The sequence below is a fragment of the Solanum stenotomum genome, chromosome 7 (assembly GCF_019186545.1).
Source record: "Solanum stenotomum isolate F172 chromosome 7, ASM1918654v1, whole genome shotgun sequence".
Taxonomy (NCBI): Eukaryota; Viridiplantae; Streptophyta; class Magnoliopsida; order Solanales; family Solanaceae; genus Solanum; species Solanum stenotomum.
In genome coordinates, this window is record NC_064288.1 from 57352959 (window position 1) to 57377568 (window position 24610).

The window sequence follows — 24610 nt, forward strand, 5'->3', positions numbered from 1 at the left end:
GGAAAACGATCAACTACATACATTCTAATTAATCGAAAGTTAAATGCATTTAGTCAAATACTATGAGAACTACAAGTAAAATTTACCGAAATCTAAGCAACTAAAAGTGCTATTAACACAAAAAAATAAAAAATAAAAAAGGAAAAGGAAAAGGAAAAGAGAAGTTTGCCTACAAATAAGGATAAGATTGCAGATAGGGGTTGCGGTGCAATGGTAAGATTGTTCCACCCTTAATCAGAGGTCTTTTGTTCAAGTCTTGGGTATGGAGAAAATTACATTGATAGTGCCACCCCTGAATATATAGGTCCTGCAATATGTATTAAGAATTTAATCGAAGCTCCATTATGGACTCTGATATTATATTTGAATATCAGGAAGAAAAAATGAGAGGATAAGATTAGGTGATGGTAGACCCTACATTATAGGGAAACTTAAATATGTGGGAAAAATTGCCCCAAAATTAAGGGTAACAAATTTTCAATTGGGGGACCATCTTTAATCCAATTTATGTAGACAATCTCCTTACTGGCAAATGAAAAGGGCCTTTTTTTTTGTTTGATAAATATTCCACTGGATTAATTAAACTAATTTATCTTTAATTATTAGTCAAACATTAAAGATTACTAATTTCATTATGAGTCTAAGGAATCTTACTTGAATTCTCCTATTAATTTCTCATTAACAAAGTTTAGTAGATAAACTTTTTTAACTAGGATCAAACCACTTTGTAGTTTAGTGTGTTTGGTTCAATATTTGATTAAAGTGTATGTTTTATGGATGGACTACCTCTAATGTGGATATAGTGAACTTTGAATGTGGATATCGAACATCAATGAAAAAAAAAGAACATTTTTTTCTAAAGATTTGCTCATCTCATTAAAAATATTTGACTTCCATCTTGATCTAAGTATTTCAATTGAAATAAAAATAGTGACGTTGAAAAGAAAAAAAAAGAATTACTACAAATAACATTGGCTGTACAAGGCTGAATTTTTCTTCCTTTTTTTCCCCTTCTGGATTAAGTATTAGTCTATAAATACTGCCACCAATTGAATTTTCTTGTGGAAAAGTACTCATATCCCTAAATTTCCTTTTAACAATAAATTGTTTTTTCAACAAATCTCATGTTTTTGAAAAATAGGATTGTAATTGTATGATGACTTGAAACAGTCTTATTAAAGTTTTTGTTCTTTTGTTTCTCACTCGATATTTGTACTGGAGCCGACTAATTTGAATTTGTGTCGCATAGAATTTATTAGCGAAAGTGCTTTCTATCGATTTTTTTTTTCATATCTAAAACTCAAAAATCGAAACTTCTGATTAAGGGGTCTTATCAAGAAAAGAAACACATTCCCTTCTTATAAAATGCTACCTATAGTAACAAATTAACAATTATCATGCATGTTATCATATATAAAGAGGCAATTAAAGGGAAAGTGAGAGGAAGTTGGGAAGGGAGAGAGAAATATTGTTGCTAATTAGACAGACATTTCAACATGACTTCAATTTAAAAAATGTACTTGTTTATATAACAAAAAGAATAAAAAGAAACATTGCAACTATACAACTAAATAATAATAATAATATTTGAAGGGGAGCATAGCTCTTAAAGCCATGTTAGTGATGTTAAGGGGGGGACTTCACTCGATAGATGATGGCAAAAGGTGCATTTGCATGTGCCTCTCTTGGTCTCTTTATATAATTCCTACTAACATATTTTACAACTTAAAGTTATACACATCGTTAATATAAAAATTTTTTATATGTGTTATCTGTTATAACATGTAATTTATCTTGTTTTTAAGATTATAAATTTCATATTTTAAGAAAATTTACGTATAGATATCTTTTGAGTGACCTGATAATAATATAAAAAGTGAATACACGGATAATGTATATAAATTAAACTATAGTATTATTATGTTGTATGATGAGTGTGCCCAATTATGGATAGGCAAATTGACAAACATAATTAGTTTACTTCATTGCAAAGAGACCCTCCTTGTCCTATTTTTATAATATTATTGGAAGGGGGCCATTTGGTGGGGGTGTTGATTTCATTTTGTTGAGTGTTGTCATTAGTCATACAGTGCTGTTTTGTGCAGGCAAGAATCTGGGTTGGGCCTTCCAATAGTTCCAATTTGGTATTATATATTACTCAGACTTGTTTGAAATTGAAACGTAATTATTGATCCATTCGAAACTTTTGCCTATTAAAAGTTACCTTAGGCAAGGATGGGGTGTAAGATCGTGATAGTGACTAATGAGTGCAATTAAAGGAGAACGTGTTTTGAGAGAGTGTTAATTTTTATAATAAATCAATTGCCGGCCCATTATTTGTTGTAATTTTAGTGAATTTTACACAAATTAATGTTGTATGTCGAAAGTACTAAATGTTGCATCTTTAAGAATTTAATTGTATTCGATGTTTACACTAAATCAATAAATACGTAACATATATTTGTACATAGACCTCCATCACTTCACTATAGTTAATTAACCTTAACTTGATTTAAGTTAGCACAGTAAACAACTCAATTCTAAATGTACCTTTTCAACACTAAGGTATTCGTGAAGCGTACATGTATCAAGAGGAGTTTAGATGGTCACAATGAAAGTTGAGGTGTTCAACGGTCAATGAAGACCAAGTTAATTAAAGTGTCTATATATGCATTATGCCTTTAAAATATTGTTTTAAAAAATAAAGTAATTAGGACAAATAGGCCCAAATATAGAGCAAAAAATGATTATAGAAGATTCATACACCCTATAATTCAATTGATTTGACATTCAAACATGATTAATGGAAGAGGCAAAAAGTTAAAGAGTTAAAGTTGTTAGTAGTATTACTTATAAAATGAATAGTTAAGGGAAATAGCCACTTAATTAACAATTTTTTTTTTTGACAAGGAAAACCCTTTATTTCCTATCATTTGGGTGCGCACAGGTAAAAATTCCACTCCTATGCAATAGTAACCTGCACTAGACAAGCACAATACAACGAGCTCAATCCAGAAGGCAAACCCTTGCTTTTGCTGGCAAATGATTTCAAACTTGAGACCTCCAACACAGAAGTTCAATCCCAAACCACTGAGCCACCCCAAAAAAGTTTTACCTCTAATAGGGATTAACTAAAATAAAAAAAAGAAGTTAATTGGGAAAATATCTTATATCAACTGAATATTTGCCAACTCCTGCTATGAGACTTTGAATCTATGCATTTCATCATGTTTAACACATAAGTTTACATTTTATGTAATGCATCAAGTAAGCTTTTACCAATGCCAAAATTTAAGAATAGAGCCTATAAATGCATATAATATGTAGTCTATGAGTTTGTCAACTAAAAGAAACAACAACTGGAAATTAAGTTAATGAGGAAAAGTAAGATATAAATATCATAAATACTACAAAATCAAACTGATATCTCCTAGACCTTTGAGGTGTGTCGTTCTTAATTTATCTCAAAAGGTAGGAGAAAAAATGAATCAAGAGGAAGTGTGCTTAGTGTAGCAAACTTCATTTACTCTGTATCTCTGATGCTTTCACTTGTGAGCCACAACTTCTTTTGGATGATGAAAACAATCTCATCTCCTTCCTGGTCTTGATCTGGCGTTGGATCAGCTACCGCTTCCCAGTGCAACGGAGATAAATACTTCTTTACAAAGTCAATAACATGTTGTTTGTCGCGGAAGATGACAAAACCACTAGGCCTTACTATGCGATCTATCTCGAGTAACAGATCCTCACCACTGCAACCTTTCTTTTCAATGTCGGAGAAGACATTCCATGCATGGAGCAAATCATAGGTCCTAGGATATGTTGAAAATGCTTCACACCTGCACTCAACGATGTGCAAAGAAGTAAGATTTCCGATGATCAGCTATGGTTCAGATATTCTAAAGGTCTGCATGCTTCTTATGGTTTACTTATTCTGAAGTTGGATAATAACAACAAGAACATATCCCGTGTAATCCCACCAAGTGAGGTCTGGGTGGGTAGAGTGTACACAGACCTTACCCCTACCTCAGAGGTAGAGAGGCGGTTTACGATAGACCCTCGGCTCAAGGACTTATGTTGATCAGATTTACCAAAAATGTTGCTGCACCTGTGTCAGATCCTCAAAAATTGTAATACTTTTGGAGGATCTGACACACATATGTCCGCATTTTTGAAGAGTTCGATCAAATTAAAACAGCAATGCACATTTTAACCTCAGATATATTTAAGCACGTTTTAAGTTCCATCTTTGCTGTCAGTTAATTGACCTATTAAGAGGATCTCACAAGGTCAATATTGTAAAGGATGCTAGCTTGACGCCCATAATAGAGTAGACTGGAGAAATCTACGTAGTTCTGTTAAGTAAGAAATTATCCACGTACCAGTCATGAGTTGTGCCAATCAAACCACGATCATATACAATCTTGAGAGTGTTAGGTCCATCTTTGGGTACAACGTTCATGACCCAAACATCTTTGTCCTTCAAAGCAGCAGCAAATGACCCCAGATTGGCCTTCATGTCCATGATATTTCTCAGTGTGTCTGAAGAGATCTTTGAACTTAAAATATTCCAGTAATGTTCAACCCTTCGCTGCCAAAGCTCCTGCGTATAAGCCAAGAAAAGCAAGAAGCATATTAAGATTTCCCTTTCCATTCTCATGATTGCACCTGAGCACTTTAATCTCACATGTGGAATGATGTGGCAGAAATTGAAAAAATAAGATTAGAAAATTACCACATCCTTCTCAAACATTTCACTTGAATACCCAAAATCAGCAAGACGGGGAGGAGGAGTGGATAGCCTTGCTGGCCAAGGAGCCAGCCCGCTTCCGCCAACTTTGTGATCATCTGATATCAGAAAATGAGAATAAGGTTATATGTTTTTGAGGAAAACTAAACAGAACTAACATTAGCATTGTTTACAAGCTTCAGCAGAACTGTGACTTATTTTCTTTGATGAAAAAAACAAAATTAGAATTTCTGCTCGTGCATATTGTATCAGAAAACTAATGTAACAATATCAGATGTAACCATTCCATAAAAGGCTCCAAACTGTAACTTTTGATTCAGTGCTTAGGTGCTTTGACGAGTGGACTTTCTTAATATACTATGCATTGTTTGAGAAAACCTTCCGGAGACTACTAATTTTGGTGCTCAATTCTATCTAATTCTGAAGTTGGGTTCACAAAGTTAAATTCTTTTTGTTATGAATTACTATTGCTTAGTTGACCAGGTATAAAACACTTCTATCTGCCAGTTTTACTGCTTTACATAGGTATATTCACCGTCACTGATGCTCCAGAATGAAAATAAGCAAGAGACAGGACACTTACGATCAGAATAAGGTGTTATGCATGCTTCCATATTCACACCCCAAACAGCATCAGGATCATCATTGGACCGACAAAGTGGTGGTTGAGTACCAGCTGGTCTTTCCATGTAACAGTCATTGTTTAGAGGCTTGACCCAAATTACTGTTTGGTTCTTTTTTTCTGCTATTTTCCAGCACATGCGTTCGACAAGTGTGCTCATCTGTTTCCATATTCTGAGATCCTCTTCATCCTGTGCATATGCTTCGGGAGATGAATAGGCAAAATAGCCTCCAGGTCTAAGCACCCTATCAAGCTCGAGAAGAAGGATACCATCCCTCTGAATCCAATCAATCCTACAACGGGAACAGTGAGCAAATTCAAATGATCTGCTTGGATAGGGAAGCCTTTTTGTTCCAAGAACACCAAGATATGCAGGGATTCCTCTCTCTAAGGCAAATTGGATCTGATTCTGATGCACATCATTCGGCGCCAATGACATTGCTATGATATCAGACGATAGAAGATAACCACCAAAGCTAGCCACACCACAACCAACGTCAAAAACTGTGCGTATCCTTCCTCCATTGTTCAAGTTATTGTTCGGAAATTTCAGCATCTGCAATCATGATTATAGGTAAGATAACTTTGATAAGTGCGAACATCTTAAGAGTTGATGATTTAATCATAAGGATGGTTACATATTTCATTTTATTGACGGAGAAGCTATATTTCAAGAGATAGAGTGCTCACGTTTGCAATTAAAGCAATGTACTTATCAGCTCCATAGTGAAAGTGAGTGCCTCCACCAGGAAATATAATCTTTTCACCCTTAACAACCATCCAGTTTTGGTCAGATTTCTCATGTGCAAGGTGAGTATGTGGTATGTTCGCCTTCCAAACCTCATCTCTACTTCTTGGCCACTTAATCGGTACCTACAACAGCATCCAAGGGAGAAAGCAAAAACAGATGTGTCCGATCAGAAAAAAAAATCGAATAACATTGGAAGTCAGAACATATTCTTGACTTATATTTAGTACTGATATAGCTTATGCACCTTGTATCCTGCTGGAGGAGGAATCAAGCAATTGAAACGTCTTTCAGGCAATGGGCAGTGTCTTTCATAGTGCTCCATTAATGTTAGATCCAGCTTCAATCTCATTTGGTATATGAGATGCCTGTCCAGACAGGGAATTAACTCCGAATGTCGATCATCGCAAACCTTTCAAGAGAAAAAACAATAGTAGCACAAAAGTTAAAAAGTCAACAAGACAACCAAAATGCAGCAAGTGTTTCCCCATCCCTCCATTTAGGACAGAGTCACACGGGATAGTTAAGTGAGAGTGACTGTGACATCACATCTATCAACAAAACGAAACACAACAATAAGAAAGGAAAAATAATACTCACTGGGAAGCTCTTAGAAACGATGCCATCTTCACCATCTTCCAGCCCAAACTTCTCATCTTGCTTGCTGCTAAGATCAGACTCATCATCTCCACCCAAATACGAGGATCCCAGTTTCCTCAACGATCGGCTTCCATACTCTAAAGCAGATTCACCGTTGCTCTTAGAGCCAAAATAAAAATACAGGACAACAACAAAGATTGCAACAACAGCTACAGAAGTCAACAAGCGCTTCTTCTGCGCTCCATCTGATCTCCCTCGCATCATTTGTGTAGTTTTAGAATCTTCAAAAAAGCTTCACCTTCACCCTTCCCCTTCAGTTCTTAGAAGTCATTGCTTAGGTGGACCAGTTAGCTCCAAGATCCCGAACGTAATAGATTGCACAAATTAGATTCTGAAGGAAGTTGGATTACTTCTATTGGTGAAATAACCTGCGAAATCACATGCACAAACAACTAGATCAACTCGAGTAGTGTGGCAAAGGGCAAACAAAAATAAAAAGAAAGAAAAGCCACAGATATTTCAAAAATGAATCCAAAAAATAAAAAAGCAATATAAAAGTCCAACCGCAGTAGATATTGCAGTATGCACTAATCTTGCATGTCGGCTACACATGCTATAGTTCTTTGAAAAGAACATGTAAATTAAACTTATACTATATTTCTTGTACAATTTCATGATCTCAGAAACAATCTTTGAAGTCATATTGAACACCACGAAAGTTCCCAAGCTCAAGCTCGGATATGATTCTCTGATTTGGGTATTACTCCTTGAAGTTAGACGATAGGTATGTCTACTTCTCTAGCCAGTTAGGGAATGAGATGGAAGCAACAACAATCCACTAACTGCATAATGTATCGTGACTTACTTAACATGCAACTCTCAAACGTTTCAAGTATATGTAGGCCAAATAGGCTATCTTATAAGCCAAGAGCAAAATATTGATGATAAGAAAGATCAAACCAGCACTTATCTTTAACGGATTACCAAAGAACCACTTTTTCTCCCCCCTCCCCAAAGTAATAGGTATCAAATCACACTTATAGTGTACTAAGTGATGCATTCAGAAGGAAAATGGAACTGGTAGAGGAAGACAATGTCAAGTGGAATTCCAGAAACAGAGTTGGCTAGCTGCAGGTATATCATTTACGTTTCAGGCCACATTGTCGACAGTGTCTTCCACTGCCTCGCATTCTATTTTTCGTACAATGAAAAAAAAANTAGCCCTACTAACCTACAACCTTGATACGTGACCTCCACTCCTTCCTATCTAGAGGAAGACAATGTCAAGTGGAATTCCAGAAAAAGAGTTGGCTAGCTGCTGGTATATCATTTACGTTTCAGGCCACATTGTCGACAGTGTCTTCCACTGCCTCGCATTCTATTTTTCGTACAATGAAAAAAAAAAGAGTCCGGATGCTATTTAGTATATAAAAAAAAATGCAGATTCACAACGGAACCTCCCATATCTACAGCTGAGAAGTACATCAACTATGAACAAGATCCCCATGCATAAAAACATTTGGACTAATTGTGAAGACCAATGAAATTCAACTTTTTTCCTTGGACATCAAAGCAATAATGCGCTTATACTGATGACAGGTATAAGAATAATTAAACTTGCTGAAACACAGATCTGGGATGATGCAATTAAGAATCCAAGATTACTAATACAAATAAAAAAGTCTAGGCCTTATTAGCATTAATAGGTAGAACAACAAAAGGAGAAAACAGCTGAGAATTTTTTTAAAAAGAGCATAAGGCCCAAAGGATGAGCAAAATCCAATATGATCCATTAAACAAGCCATAATTACTACTAATATAAATTAACAAGATTAAGCAGTCACATTAATGGGTACAAACAACCGAACCAAAGAACAGATTTTGGTCTAGATGATAATTAACCAGCTCAAAGGCAAAATGGACAAGCCAGATCCAATATTAAAAAAAAACCATGATTGTTCATACAAATCAACAAGACTAAGCACTGGCATTAAAGGGTCCAAAAATTAGAGCAAAGATTAGAACTTTGCCTAGTTGAGCATGATTAACAAGCACAAAAGGCCAAAAATAAGTAAGCTAGATTCAATATTTAAAAAAAACCATGTTAATATAAATCAACAAGATTAAACACTAGTCTAAAACATTCTAAAACATTAAAGGATCTAAAACATTATAGCAAAAGATTAGAACTTTAGCTAAGTAGGATTAACAATCAAAAAAGGCCAAAATGGATAAGCCAGATTCAATATCAAGAAAAACTCGTACGAATCAACAAGATTAAGTAGTAGCGTCAAAGGGACTAAAACATTAGAGAAAAATATTAAAACTTTAACTAGCTGAAAACAATTAACAAGCCAGATTCAATATTAAGAAAAAACTCATGATTGTTAATACAAATAAACAAGAATAAGAGGGTACAAAACATTAGAGCAAAAAGATTAGAATTAATAAGCAAAATGGCCGAAATGAGTAAGCTAGATTCAATATTAAGAAAACCCATTATTGTTCAACACGATTAAGCACTAACATTAGAGGGTCCGAAACAGTACACCAAAAGATTACAACTTTACATGGCTAAACAAATAATCAAAATTAAACACAAAGATTAGAAGTTTGTTTAGCTGCGGATTAAGGATAGGACAAAATGGGTAAGCAAGATTCAATATTAAAAAACGGCATGATTGTTAATACAAATCATCAAGATTAAGCACTACCATTAAATGTTGTAAACATTAGAACAAAAAGATTAGAGCTTTGCCCTGTCTGTGAAACCAATTAACAAGTAGAAAAGGCCAAATGAGTAAGCAAGAAATCACTCAGATCCACAAAAACAAAAAAGAATCTTACAGTATTTGGAGCAGAATAGTTGCAGATCTGAAATTGGAGGAGAAATGGGTAAGTGATACAAATTGGTAACAGTAGGACGTGTCAAAAAAAACAAGAAAATAGTTAAGTGTATGATGGAGAGAAAGAGAGTGGAACAAAGCTATGTATAAAAAGAAAAATGTATATTATTGGATACAGTTGGGAGGAATGAAGAGGGGGTGGGGTGCCGACAGGGTGGGGATGGGATTGGGCGTATTGGATCTCATTTTCAGTGAATGGTGAAAATTTTTGGGATGTTTTATGCCATTTTGGGAAAAGAAAGGGGATAGAAGTGAAAGGTACAAACTTTCATGTTAATAAGTGTAAAATTGAAAAGAAAAAAATATATGACAAAAATGGTCTACTCTTAGAAAATAAAAAAATAATTATAAACAAGGTAATTTTGAAAGAATAATATCAATCATTCATAAAAAATTTAAATGTCACTTAATTTAAAACAAAATAAAAAATGCTACTTATTTATTTTAGAATAGAGAGAGTATTATGTTAGAGTGTATATTCAAAATAATCTCAAGTATACACGGAATGAATTTAATCATTTAAGTTAATTAAAAATAACATTTTTAGTCTTCATTAAATATTTGTCGAACTTTATTTATTAGATTTGACAGAGATTGTAATTATTTTTTAAAAAAGAAACTCATCATTAGCGGTATAATTTTTGTAATTTTTTTAATTATATCTAGAGCGTAATTTTTTATGTAATTTTTGCTCTTCTTTTTTATATCTTTTGGTGTTTAGTGTAGTTTCTTGTGTTGGTATATTTTAGAATTTGATGAGACTTTTATGGTATTTATGATTAAATCATTTTTTTGTTAAATTATACAAACATAAATTATCAAATATTTGATGAAGATTAAAAGTATTAATTATTAGCTAACTTAAAGGATCAAAAATGTTAAATGCATATTTAAAAGGACTATTTTAAACCCACAGGCGACACTAACAAATTACGTGCAAGTATTTATTTATAAAATTTGTTAATTAAAAAATTACACAATACAATCTTGCATTTTGTATAACCTTCAAAGTATACCATTTACATAATTGAAAAAAGTGTGCCTGGAAATTTATGTTGTGCAACTTGTGCATTTAAAAATAAACACATTATTGGATTCATAATAATATCTAACACTAGTGTATATATCTAGAAAAGTATTTATTTATGGCAAACTTGAAAGAGTTCTTTTTTTGGAGATTATTATTTGAAGACTGTTTATCTTTACTGCTTAATGCTATTAGAAAAGATATAAATGTATGTTTCTTTTTGGATATTTTCCATTTTTTTAATATGGTTAATAATTAAGAAATAAAAATGATTAAAGAATTGTTGAGATCTTGAACTCGTGACATTAATAAATAATTAGAAAATTGAAATTCCATAAGTAGGGGAATGGGATCTTTGCCCATGGATGGTCACCATGTGCTCTTGATTCAATGAATTTTAACATTTCTTATTTTACGATAATACTATAATAGATAATTTATTAGGGGCACGCGAGTGATATTCTTATCTTATGTAAAAGTTTTAGTGATTTTCAATTGGCGTGTGATTCAAAATCAATGATTCAGTGAGATGAGTATAAAAATGAGAAATGATAGTGTAGGACTTATTTTACAATTTTTACTATGCCACATACAACTTGAAAATCATAGGATGACAAGAAACTAGTTATATATATGCTTCAATGGACATAAATACTCGATCATGTGAGTGACAAATTATGAATCATAAAATTTTATTCATAAATCCGTGTGGAGCTTAATTAGTTCGAGAAGGTGATCGTAAATTATGGTAATGGACTAAGTAGAATGTAACTGAATTTGAAGAGGAGATAGTTCACATTAAATAAAGTCTCACATTGATAACCGAATAAAATAAAAAGATACATACAAAGTGTAATTATGCTCTTAACGATATTTTGAGTCTGCATGTGACTGATGTTTGTCTGAGTGCATCATCAAATATTAATTTCTATATCACAAAACTTTGATCAAAATCTGTAACATATATACTACTATTAGGATTAAAGTTTTCTAAAGCTAAACAAACATATATACTTCTCCTCTTTTATTTCTTTATACAGTTAATTAAATTCAGTGTTTATATCAAAACCATTAATATATATTCATTATTTAATCATAATTAACTAATTTGCATTGTTACTTTCTTTTAATTAATAAGATTAAATTATTTTATTTAAATGCTATGTACAAATTAATATATATATATATATATATATATATATATCATAGTAGTATTATTGTCAATATATTTTGAACTTAGAGCAATTAGATATTGTCACACACATATATATTTTTTCCATTAGAAAATCATTGTTTTCATTATGATAAGGAAAGATATAAAAAGTTGAAAGTGCTATCAAAGAAATATAATTTATGTGCCGACATATCTAGATACTATAAATTGACATAAAAATTAATTGTAGATTAAAACATACGCAACATTGCCTTTTGTTTTCTACTGAGGTCTCGGGTTTAAGTCCTCCTTGGTATGAAGTTGTATTTATTAGGAAGGGTTTTATCTTTTGATATAGGACTTCCCAGCACAAATTCAGATTTAGTTGGACACCAATATAAATATCGGACACTGAATAAAAAACAAAAAAATATTTGGAATCATTTCATTTTTTATACATCTTTTAAAACTTTTACAACCTTAAACTTTGATGTGATATTTTTTTTATCAAACCAACTCTTCAATCCTCTAATATAAAAATAGGTGAGTATAAATATATTTTTTAATATCATTAGGTTATTATTCAAATGATATATATATATATATATATTTTTTTATTATTTTTTTATTATTTTTTTATTTTATTTTATTTTTATTTTTATTTTTTATTTTTTTTTTATTTTATTTTTTTTTTATTTTATTTTTTCTTGAGATGTCAAATTTCTTGCATGTGGACTTCAACGGAAGCTGTCTATTTCTAATCAATTTCGTCGGTGGCTTATTTTGGGCTGGATCTACTATATTGGGCCAGTCTAAAAGCCCAATACAAAAAAAACTCAAGAGCCCATTTGAATGTCCAAGAATTTAAGGGCCCAAACTGAATATTTATGAGGATGGGCTCAATGGACAAAGGCCCATGGACTGAGTTAACGCCGTTCACTACACTCACATGTGATGGGTTCCTAAGATTGGTCAAAGTGATCGAGCCGATGTCATAATTTAAGTCGATTATGTTCATTGCATTATTAGCTCGCAAGGTGTGGCGATCCAAGATCGCACACATTGTCAAAGATAATGTCATGAATTGTTATAGAGTGGTGCGTGTTTAAACGGCACCTACCATTTATAAGTTGAACCGGTTAGAAATAGAGAGAGAGAGAGAGAGTGAACGCGCTCGGAGGGTCTCGAGTTTTGAGGAAGAAATATTCATCAGCCACTAGAGCAAGTTTCTTCTTTTAAATGGGCTTGTTGAATTAGAGTGTGAAATTTTGGGCTATTATCATAGTTTTGGGCCTTTAAAATTGGGCCCAGGAACACTTCCTCTAAAGTAATCCTATGCAAAATGAAAATTGTTTCTACAATTATAGGAAATACGAATTCAGAATTTAAACTTCATAAGATTCGAATTGTACTAAGCTACAATCTTACAGACTAGTGAGTTAATATGTTCAAAAAATTTAATATTTTTGGCTAGTAGATTTCATAATGCATATACAGAGTTTGAATCAAGCCTGTTAAATTCGGCTAACATGCATCTTTTTTACTATGTTTATCGTAGAAAATATCTTTTAGTCTAGTCCATCTTTATATTCATGCAACCTCAAAATCATATAGGGAAAATGCTTTTTTTTCCCTCTATAATTTGCAAGTTTGGGGGATTATGTTTCTCTTGCCTTTTTTTTGGTTGAGAAATTCATTGTTACCCTCTGTAATTTGAGGAACAATAATAATGATTTTTAAGTAATAAAGATTTTATTATTTGAAAAAAATAAGAATCTTTTAGTTTCTTTGAAAAAAAACAAACAAATGAGTTAATGGTAAAAATAATAGTGTGAACTATTATTTTTTTGCAAATTTTACACTCGAACTATGAGTTGGTACCTTTTTCTACTTGAATAATCACCATCTACTCAACTAAATGTGTTTTAATATATAGACAATGATCGATGATTCAGATAGAAAAATAATAAGTACAATTAAACATTAAATTATGAAACTCACGAAAAATTGATAATTCAGATACATTTTTGATAATTATGTTAAAAGACAATTAGAACGACAACTTTTAAATTTTGAGACAAATATGTTTTAGATAAGTTGATTTTGGCTCCCAAAAGTGCCAACAAATTAAATCTTTTGGATAGTGTTTTTTAAATTGATTACAAGACAAGACATGTTACTTTAATGATTTTTTATGTGGTATTTAACGGTTCAATCTTAGTGATAAGCACTTAATTTAAAGTTGGTTAATTTTATTCGATTTGCTTGTGCTAAACACGAATATAATTATGACCACCTTTTTTTTATGGAACAAATTACTTTGCATCACAACTTGGAGAACATCATGGAGGAGACAACTAAGATTATTATTATTATAAATATTTTTATAATATATCGTCATTTATATTATTTTATTGTTATAAGGAAATATTGTTGTCAAATCCACATCCTCAATAAAAATGAATGTAGCTACTATATAATATATCTGAAATCTTGTTAAAACTACTACATAAGAAAAACATATCTGACGTTGGCCTTGATAAACTATATGAAATTTTAGGTAAAAATATGTGATGTTTTAATTTTACCAGGTTAGATTTCAGATAAAAATATTTGAAGCTTGTCAAACTTCATATGCGAAATTTTGTAACTTTAGTTGTATATATTTGAAGTTGTCCCCAAGTGAGTCGAATTGCATTTTTTAAACTTTGAGTACAAATTAAATGACGCCTCCAAAATTGGATATTTGTGCACTTTGCTTACATTTTGATATATTGAAGATATGTAGATTGTATTAAAATATTTGTTAATCTTATAGCCTTAAGCATATCAAATGAAAAGTTAGAATTAAATTTTTTGTCAAAAAATAAAAGAAACATTATTAAAAAAATGAATTAAAAAAGTAAGTAAGTCATGTATAAAAATATTAAGATAGTGACTTCTATGATACCTTTCCATTTTTAGAATGTGTAAAAGTTATAAAAATAAATAAATAGAAGATTTATTAAACATTATAGTTTAAGAACTCATCCAATCCAACGCAGTGTTATTATTGGGGAGATTAATAGTTTATCATCCAAAATTTTAGGAACCTACTTATTAAATAACCTTGTTTAATACTTTCGAAAAGATTCTTTTAGGTTTTCGAAATGATTCTTACTTTTCTTTTCTATTTAAAAAAGAATGATTCTCGACTGACAATGAAAAAAATAATTATTTGTTCAGGTTTTTCACCTCAAAGACAAAAAAAAAGTTACTCTTATTTTCAAAAACCTACCTGTCAAAGTCAAACGAATGATTTTTTTTAATCGATCAAGACTTTTCCGACCTCTAATTTGAGGTGAGTTTTTTGAGTTGGTTTTTGACAATTCTTTTTATTAATAATATATAATTTAATTTATGCTTATAGCAACAACATTTCCTTTTTGAATTGCATTTTACCAAGGTACACTATATCAAGGACATGCTAAATATTTTTGAAATCTTTAAGTACATTATTAGTACATGTTAAAACCAGAAATTAAAGACCACAAAACAAGACTGCAAAATATTCTTTTTCTTCTCGAGCCAACAACTTGTACTAATAAACTCTTTGAATGTACCATTAGAGAAAAAATGTATGAAAATTCCCCCTTTTAAAGGAAGTTTTACACTATCTCCAATGGTGATTAATTATCACAATTAACATAAGGTTAAAACAATAAACAAGAAAACTTACTACTCCCTCCATTCCATATTAAGTCAAGAAAAAATCATTTTGGCCAGAATAATATTTTAACTATGTTATTTTACCTTTTTAAACATTTTTACCAATTTTAACTTTAATACATTTTAACAATAAAATGGAAAAAATATTAGTTTATTTTAAAATTAAAAAAATATTATAGTTTTTTAAAATTTCTGGCCAAATTCTGGCCATTTAGCATTACCCTTAAGTTAATTTTTGAGGTGTTTCACACCCTTTAAGAAAAGTAGATCAAAACATAAATTGAACCTAGTTTTCCATTTTTACCCTTATTAATTATTGTCAAATTTATGATTAAAATAACTAAATATTAATTAATCACTAATTTCAATACTAACTAATGAAGAGTAAAATTGGAAGAACACTTTAAAAGTCGTCTTGAAAATTGAACAATTAAGTTAATTTGAAAAATGGAAAATGCCTCAAAACTTAACTTAATATGAAATGGAGGGAGTACTAACTAATTAATAAGTACTAGTATTACTTATATAATATTCAAAGAGTAACATATTCGGTGTAATTTCATAAATGAGGTCTGAAAAGGATGATGTATATCATCATTACCCCGACCATATGAGGGTAGAAAATTATTTCTAATAAACTCTCGCTCAAATAAAAACATATTAAAATAATTATGAAAAAGAATAACACGATGACTGAAGCAAAGGTAATAGCATGTATCAAAAAAATGAAGCATAAGAAAATAAGGGCATAATAATACATAGACGGAAAACTAGATGAGGTCTGACTATCTAGTATCTACAAACCTTCTAACTTAATCCTCAACTTCTATAGTATCCTATCCAGAATCATATCTTCAGTAAGCTACATGTGAGTTATGCCCTATCTAATCACATCTCTTTAATACTTCTTCGGCCTACTTCTACTTTTTTTCTAAGAATCACTACTGCCAAGCTTTCATGCCTTCTCACTGAAACATTTAAATATCTCTTTTTCACATATCTGAACCAAACATATGTATAATTTAAATCGTTTTCCCTACACATCAAATAGTTTTATAAATCCATTGAATGAGGAAGTCATATAGTATAAAAATCTAGAATTAGTGTTAATACTGTAGGAAAATGACATACAATATAATATAAAGTTTTTTAGTAAAAGATAAAAATAGTTGGAATGAAGTCTCTTTCATTCAGTGAAGACTATCTGCTTCATCCACTCAAGATATTGAATGCAACATGACAAGATACTTCAAAAAAAAATAAAAAAATGATGTGAGATTTCAATGGGAAAAAAATAAAAAAAAATCCACAAACATTATTTTATTTATTTATTTTTTTAGATTTAGAAAAAAAGAAAAAAGAATCTTTAAGCCGACATGACTAATCAATTAGGGTACTATTTTCACCTTGAGATGAATATGGATAACACCAAAAATGTCACCATATAAAAAGGGATAATTGAATAAGACTTGTGTACAGGAAGTTCAAAATTGTTTTGCCCTAAGTGGTTGTAACTTAAGTTTCATAAACATTTTTATCAATTTTTGCAAGTGTCCATGAATAATAAATTCAACAGTACGTTATCTTTAGATGTCTAGTCAACTATTGCGTTTTAACGTATACCTAGGAGACATGAAAGTTAACATCGTTTATGCAAAGATTAATTGAATATTGTTCAAAAAATTCATTTCTAGTACATTACTTTACAGTAGCATTAAGTTTCAAATTGTGAAAATTGAGAAATATCTTAAATTTATTTGAGTATGACTCCAATAATAAGATCATTATATTTCGAGTTTAAGTCCTTAGAATAGAGTTAACGAACAATTTACTCCTAAAGTAGTAGTTTTCAATCACTATAACAAAAACAATGTTTAGCGACAATAAATATACACATTATTAAAGAGTGCAGAAGTATTTACTGACATTAGTTGAGTGTCATTAGATCCAATGTCGCTAAAGACTTTTGGGAGATATACAAAGAGTGCCAATTACAACTAAAAATACGTATTTAGTGGCAATTAAGTTACTGTCGTTAATTAATTATCACTAAATATCATTTTTGATGTAGTAAATGTGAATCTAGATTAATTGGGCCTAAGTGGTTGTAGCTTGAGTTTCATAGCATTTATCGATTGTTGTAACTGTCAGGAGATAAAAGTTTAACAAGATGTTAACTCTAGATGTATAATCAACTATTGCGCCTTAACTTATTTTTCAGGGACACAACGTTAACATTGTCTATGCAAGAATAATTCAATATTATTCTAATAAGTGGCAACTTAAGTTTCGTAGCATTTATCAATTGTTGCAAGTGTCAAGAGAGATAAGTTTAACAATACTCTATGTTATCTTCAGATGTCTAGTCAACTGTTGCGCCTTAACTTATTTTTCAAAGGTGTAACGTTAACATGTCTGTACAATAATAATTGAATATTGTTCAAAAAAACATATTTCTTGTACGTAAAGCACTGTAACATCATGTTTCAAAATGTGAAATTTATTGTACTATTTTTATTTTATTTTATAAAAATAGACTATAGTACGTATGTCTTTGTGATCACTAGAGATATTAGATTACTAGCTAGGTAGACTGCTATTTAGGACCATGGTAATATTGGATTATCATGACTCCAATATTTTTCAAGATTTAATTGGTTTTGAATTTTTAAAATTATAACTTATTGAATTTTGAATAAATATATTAAATAGATTTAATAGTATAAATATAAAATATGATCTAAATTATCAAATTCATAAACAAAACAATAGCTCCCCCTTTGAGTACTCCTTCATCGATCTTTTTGTTATCTTTCATATGTTCAAAGTAGTAAATTAGAAAAGAGAAGAACTAGTAAATTATCCATAGACATAATTTTTTTCGTACGTCCTTAAGGACTATTGTCAAGAAATTTGGATTAATTTCTTTCGACATAGAACAAAAGAATCTATTCTGAAATAGCGGCANAGGGACAACCAAAAAAGGAAATATGGACAAGTAAATAGGGACGGAGGGAGTATGTCTTTGTGATCACTAGAGATATTAGATTACTAGCTAGGTAGACTACTATTTAGGACCATGGTAATATTGGATTATCATGACTCCAATATTTTTCAAGATTTTAATTGGTTTTGAATTTTTAAAATTATAACTTTTTGAATTTTGAATAAATATATTAAATAGATTTAATAGTATAAATATAAAATATGATCTAAATTATCAAATTCATAAACAAAACAATAGCTCCCCCTTTGAGTACTCCTTCATCGATCTTTTTGTTATCTTTCATATGTTCAAAGTAGTAAATTAGAAAAGAGAAGAACTAGTAAATTATCCATAGACATAATTTTTTTCGTACGTCCTTAAGGACTATTGTCAAGAAATTTGGATTAATTTCTTTCGACATAGAACAAAAGAATCTATTCTGAAATAGCGGCAATGCAAATTTTATAGAACTCCAATAATTTTACATGACGGAGCAAATCATACGACCCTTATTTTTTATTTTTGAAAACATTGCAAAAATAAGCGTAGAGAAAGGTTTCAAATTTCGTCTTATCAAATCTGAGGCAAGGCCTTCGAATTTAGGGATAAGGGTCTGAAAAATACCCCAACTTTGGTCAGATTTGTTGTTGCGATACTAAACTTTCATAAGGACCTATTACCTCCCTAAACTATTTAATACCGTATTTTTTACCCCCTAAACTATTTAATAGTGTATTTTAAAGGTAATATATGTGCCCACGTGGACACATTATTATTTATAATTTTGCATTATTTTTTATTTCCACGTGGGCAAATATATATGTTTAAAATACAGTATTAAATAGTCTACGGAAATAATAGGTCCCCATGAAAGTTTAGTATCGCAACAACAAATCCGACCAAAGTTGGAGTATTTTTCAGACTCTTATCCTTCGAATTTATAACAATGATTTTTTCTCATTTACCATTCACAACTGAAACCCTCAACGTTTCTAACTTGATACTCTATCTTGAATATTTTGCGCCTTAAAAATTATAGCCGTTTTTAATTTATAGGGAGTGGATTTACTCTTAAATTAAGATTTTTCAGAGTAAACTCAAATTAATTGAGTCCCATCGATGATGGATGGAAAAAAACAAAAAAGAAGAGATAATAATTAAGATTGTTCACTATATATACACAGAAGTTGGAGACAGATTGATATGAATTCATGCTTGTAGACTGTGGAAACTTGGGACAATAATTGTCGGTTACACAACATTTTTCTGTTCCCTTTTCTTTTTCCTACTATAGATAACATGTTGAAATAGATCCAACAGAGAAAAGATTATATAATATTTTAATAAAATGGAAATATAATATATTAGACTTTTTTTTTTTAAAAAAAATTATGCTATATTACATTTAGCTTTTAAGATATTTTAGTTCGCTAAGTTTAAAAAGTACAGACTAGTAAGTTAGGTAGCTTGGATACGATTTTAGATCGGAGATTCATGGATCGGCGCAGATGGTATGTCTCCATGACCTTTCACCTATAAAAGCAGATAAGAAACTACATATTTATCAATAAATTAAAGTGAAAGATTAAATAATCAATCAATAAAATTATTTAAATTTCACATCTATTAGAGTCTATGTATTTGTTGTGATGTTTTTTTTTAAAAACGATGAAAAGTTAATATGCTTTAAACTATGTGAAATTGTAAAAAATGTCATTCGTTAATAAGTTGGTCTAAAAATATTTTTATTGTTAATAGTTTGGCTCTCTATTATCCTTAATTAATTAGGGTCAAAAAATGTCCTTTTTTTTCCTAATAAACATAAATATTTTTGTTATAACACCTTTTTTCCTAATAAAATATTATTTTAAAGAACGTTTTTTATTTATATTCTTTAAAAATCCCTTTAGCTAATGAAAAAGTTGAAAGTAATTCCCTCCCTCCCCCCGTCTTATCAATTAAAGCAAATACTATCATATACTTTTTTAAATGAGAATATTAGTCTTGCATCATTAATTATCATTTAAATGAGAGAAAATACATAATTACCCCATTAAACTAAGACCTGTTTTTTAAAAAGACACTTGAACTTTGCGGGGGTCCTATTACCCCTTTAAACAATTTTGAAGTGTTATAAAAATCCCACTTTTCAGCCACCCTCAATTGCAAAAAAGAAAGTGCGCTCACACACCAATTATTATCTGACACGTGTAAAGTTTTAATTTTTAATTTTTATTTTCATTTTCATTTTTTTTATTTTATTAGCTTCATTTTTTTTCTTATTTTTTTTCTCTTTCTTTATCAGTCTTTTTCGTTGTTGCAGCCTTCCATCTAGCCAGCCGCCATCACTGCAAGTCCTCGACTTGGCCACCATCGCCGCCAATGGAGTAGCCTTCATCACGCCATTATTAAAATCTCATCAAATCATTATTAGATCAAAATAAAATTACTAATAAATTATAAATTGAAAATTAATAATCAACTTCAATCTATCATCTTCTTTCCAATATTAAAACAATTATGCAGCGAAACTCCATTATGATGGAGGTAATGAAATACTATAATACACTCGAATCGATGCTAAAGAACTACATTTTTTAAATATATATATATATATTATCAAAGGAGGTTCACAATTATTATTATTTTTGAAAAAATAAGGGACAAAAGAAGAAAAGGGAACAAAGAGAAGCAAGAAGACAAGGAAAAACAAAACGAGTGAAGTAAATGGGTTTTCTAAGTTGAAGAAGATAGAGATGAGATAGTTGATTCTTTTGAGTTTTGGGGAAGAAGATAACCAAAAAATAAAATAAAATGGAGAAAGTACAATAAAATAAATAAAAGAAAAAAAATAACATTTCTAATTAAATAAATACTTAAATAAATATATATTTACGTTTTGACTCAGCTCACTCGCTATCAGAGAGTGAACTACACTCTACATGCCACATAGGCACGTAATGGGACAATAAATTCATTCTACATAAGAAGAGGGGGGTAATAGGACCCCCGCAAAGTTCAGGTGTCTTTTTAAAAAACAGGTCTTAGTTTAATGGGGTAATGATGTATTTTCCCTTTAAATGACGATAAGTTGTTTTTTTCCTAATAAAATAATATCCATATGAAAGGCAAATCTCTCTTTCAACAAGAGGATTCGCGGCATATCAAGCCCTGGAATTTTATTTATTTAGGTTGTCATCATTTACCCAAAAAAGAAGAATTTTTTACGCTGCACAACTAAATAAAAGGGAAAATTGTGCACAATAGCATACATTTAAATCATATTAAATGCTATAGCTACTATTTAGGGAAATTCTAATTTGCTGCTATAGTTTCATTCAATCTTGCTATTAGCCTGATTTGTATAAGTCGGTCAATTTGTATAATTCAGTTCCTGATTGTATAAATTCAGAATATTGTATATTTTTATCCTAGCTATTTGTATGCGATTTATGAAAAAATACTAATAAATTATCATATTTGTATATTGGCAAGCGAAATATACAAACGAAGTTTTGAAAAAAATCCTAAATGTATAAATATAAAATTTATTTATACTTACCCTATTTGTATATTCGCAAACGAAATATACAAACAATCAGAAATATACAACTGCAACATCCATAACAAACCGAACTATAAGTGTGGAGCGCAATTATCAAAACTATAGCTATAGAGCCTTATTATGTTTATTATGTTTGCTATTTCTGAAATTTTCTCACAATAAATTCCACAACAAAAGTCAACCCTATACCGTGTATGAGTTATGTATACATTTTGTATATATTGTATATTAATTATACACCAAATATACTCTGAAGACAATTGCAAAAAGTTACTGCTAGGTGAGTGATTTTTTTTAAAAAAATCTTTAGCCTTAATCAGCATCTCCTTTTTGGTCAAGGTTGTTAGAGTTGCATAAATAGGCAATTGCCTAAATTTGACATTCTAAGGTCAAACATTATGATTTGGTCATGATTTTATTACTATAAATACCTTTAATATCTAAATGATGAATGTATACAACTTTCCACATTTTAAGTTTCATATTCATTTTAAAAAATAAATAATTGGACACTAAATTTTATTGTTACACATTGCTACTTTTTTAATTGCAAAAAGCTAAATACAAAGTAAGTCCAAGATTTCTTTAATTGCATGAAATGCATTAAATCTAATACTACTATGATATCTCCATTTTCATGACCTTATTAATTATACATTTTTTTTTGTTTTGGCCAAACACATATACATACCCTTAAACTTGTCCCTAAATTTCATTTTGACACTCCAACTCAACCTTGTTCCATTTTAACCCTTCAACACCAATTTTTATGTTCCATTTTGGCACTTCTAAGTGATGTGGCAGAGAGTGTACATCACACATTCTCTAAGAGAGTGAAAGACAAAAAAAATAGTATTTTTTTAAAAAATAATAAAAGATTACTCTTCAACTCTATTTCTTTTATGTACCATTTTAACACATACTAATTTTATGATTTCTTTATTTCTATATATGTTATTCAACTGCAACTTTGCATTTTAAAAATCGACGATCATCCGTTAATTATTGTAAAAAATTAAAATTGACGGATTATCATTGTTTTTTTTAATAAAAATAGTAACAATTTCTTTTTAAGAGTTTTTCTATATTTTTGCGTGAAAAATAATTGAAGAAAGTGCGTTGATTTCTTTCTTAAAAAAATCAATGACAACTCAACGAAGTCTATCGAGTTTCAACATTCTTTGGTAGTGTTATTAATTAGCAATGAACATGAGTTTTTTTTACTCGTATTTAATTAGTTGAATGAAAAATTAGAAAACTGATATTTGAATTAGTCCAAGTGGACTAGATATGAAAAAAAATATATGTGATGTTATTTAAATTAACTAATTGTTTTAAAAAAAAACCAACACACTTTCGCAAATTATTTTTTCACACAATAAAGTACAAAAACTCTAAAAAAAATTTTTTTAAAAAAAAAACAATGTTCATCCATTATTTTTAACCACAATAATGGCATGTGAAGTACACACATCTCACTTTGTTGGTTCTTTGGAAAGAAGTGTCAAAATGGAACATAAAAATTGGAGTTGAAGGGTTAAAATGGAACAAGGTTGAGTTGGAGTGTCAAAATAAAATTTAGGAACAAGTTTAAGAATCTACATATGTGTTTGGCCTTTCTTTTTTGAAATATTGACACAAGTACAAAGATCATTAACTTACCATGAATCCATGAGCTCTCTCTCAATTGAGATTTTTTTCTTTTTAAATTATCGCGGTATAATGAGTGACCTTTATATTCACATACTAAAAATTAGAGGGGAGCCTAATGTCACGGACTTAGAGTTTTACTAATGCTCCGTGCGGCACTTGACAACTTACTCACGAATCTTTCACGATCTTGTAAGCTCAAGTAAGCCCTTTACGACTAAGATCGCTAAGAGAATGCTTAAGGAAAGACTTAGAGAATTTGGAAGAAGGCTTTTGTATTGCTTTGGAGAATGCTTTTACACTTGAGTGATTGGATTCTTGGTTGGATGCCTTGCAAATGAATGGCACCACCTATTTATACTAACTCCTAGGGACTAAAGTACAATTTTAAATTACTTTCTAAGTCCCTAAACTTATTTACACTTTGGTCCTAGCTCTAGAACTTTCTACACACTCTAGGACCTTCCATTGCCTTCTAAGTCATTCTAGGGAATTCTCTAGCCTTCTTGAATAATCTAGAGGGTTCTAGAGTCTTCCGGAAACCTCTCCACAACTCTAGATCCTTCCGCCCCTATCCGGACGCAAAATTCTACTGCGATGTGGCGGGACGTGACACTCTCCCCCACCTATTGATGCGACGACCACGTCGCATTGCTGCTACATCGTCGTCCGAGCCTTGTGCTTGCGCGACCAATAGTCCATTGACTCGATTAAGGCCCTTGCGCAATGCCTTCAACATCTTCCATAGCCCTCTTAACTCGGACTTATGGCTCATTTCCTTTTTAGGATGTGCGCGCCTCGGTAGCTTCTTTGGCATCACAATATTGTTCCCTCTTGGAACCTTCTTCGAGCGTGGCGGCAGGGACCTTTTTGCACCATTGTCTTTCGACCTCAC

General features: G+C 30.7%; 3 protein-coding genes across 3 annotated transcripts in view; 2 read left to right on the forward strand and 1 right to left on the reverse strand.

The window, feature by feature from the left end:
* The window catches only part of LOC125871526 (cryptochrome-1), a 258924-nt gene that overhangs the window by 141849 nt on the left and 92465 nt on the right, over nucleotides 1–24610 (forward strand). The window lies entirely within an intron of this gene.
* Nucleotides 272–24610, forward strand: part of LOC125871545 (germin-like protein subfamily 1 member 7) — a 171061-nt gene continuing 146722 nt past the window's right edge. Inside the window, exon 1 of the mRNA XM_049552171.1 lies at nucleotides 272–281. The gene's annotated coding sequence lies outside the window, so the exon portion shown is untranslated. The remainder of the gene's footprint in view (nucleotides 282–24610) is intronic.
* LOC125871527 (probable methyltransferase PMT3) lies at nucleotides 3224–9713 on the reverse strand. Its single transcript, XM_049552139.1, has 8 exons — nucleotides 9568–9713; nucleotides 6721–7148; nucleotides 6368–6532; nucleotides 6063–6245; nucleotides 5334–5928; nucleotides 4736–4848; nucleotides 4383–4603; nucleotides 3224–3839 (listed from the first exon to the last, which is right to left on the reverse strand). Exons 2-8 carry the CDS (start codon nucleotides 6982–6984, stop codon nucleotides 3524–3526), a joined length of 1857 nt encoding a protein of 618 aa, XP_049408096.1. The 5' UTR covers nucleotides 6985–7148; nucleotides 9568–9713; the 3' UTR covers nucleotides 3224–3523.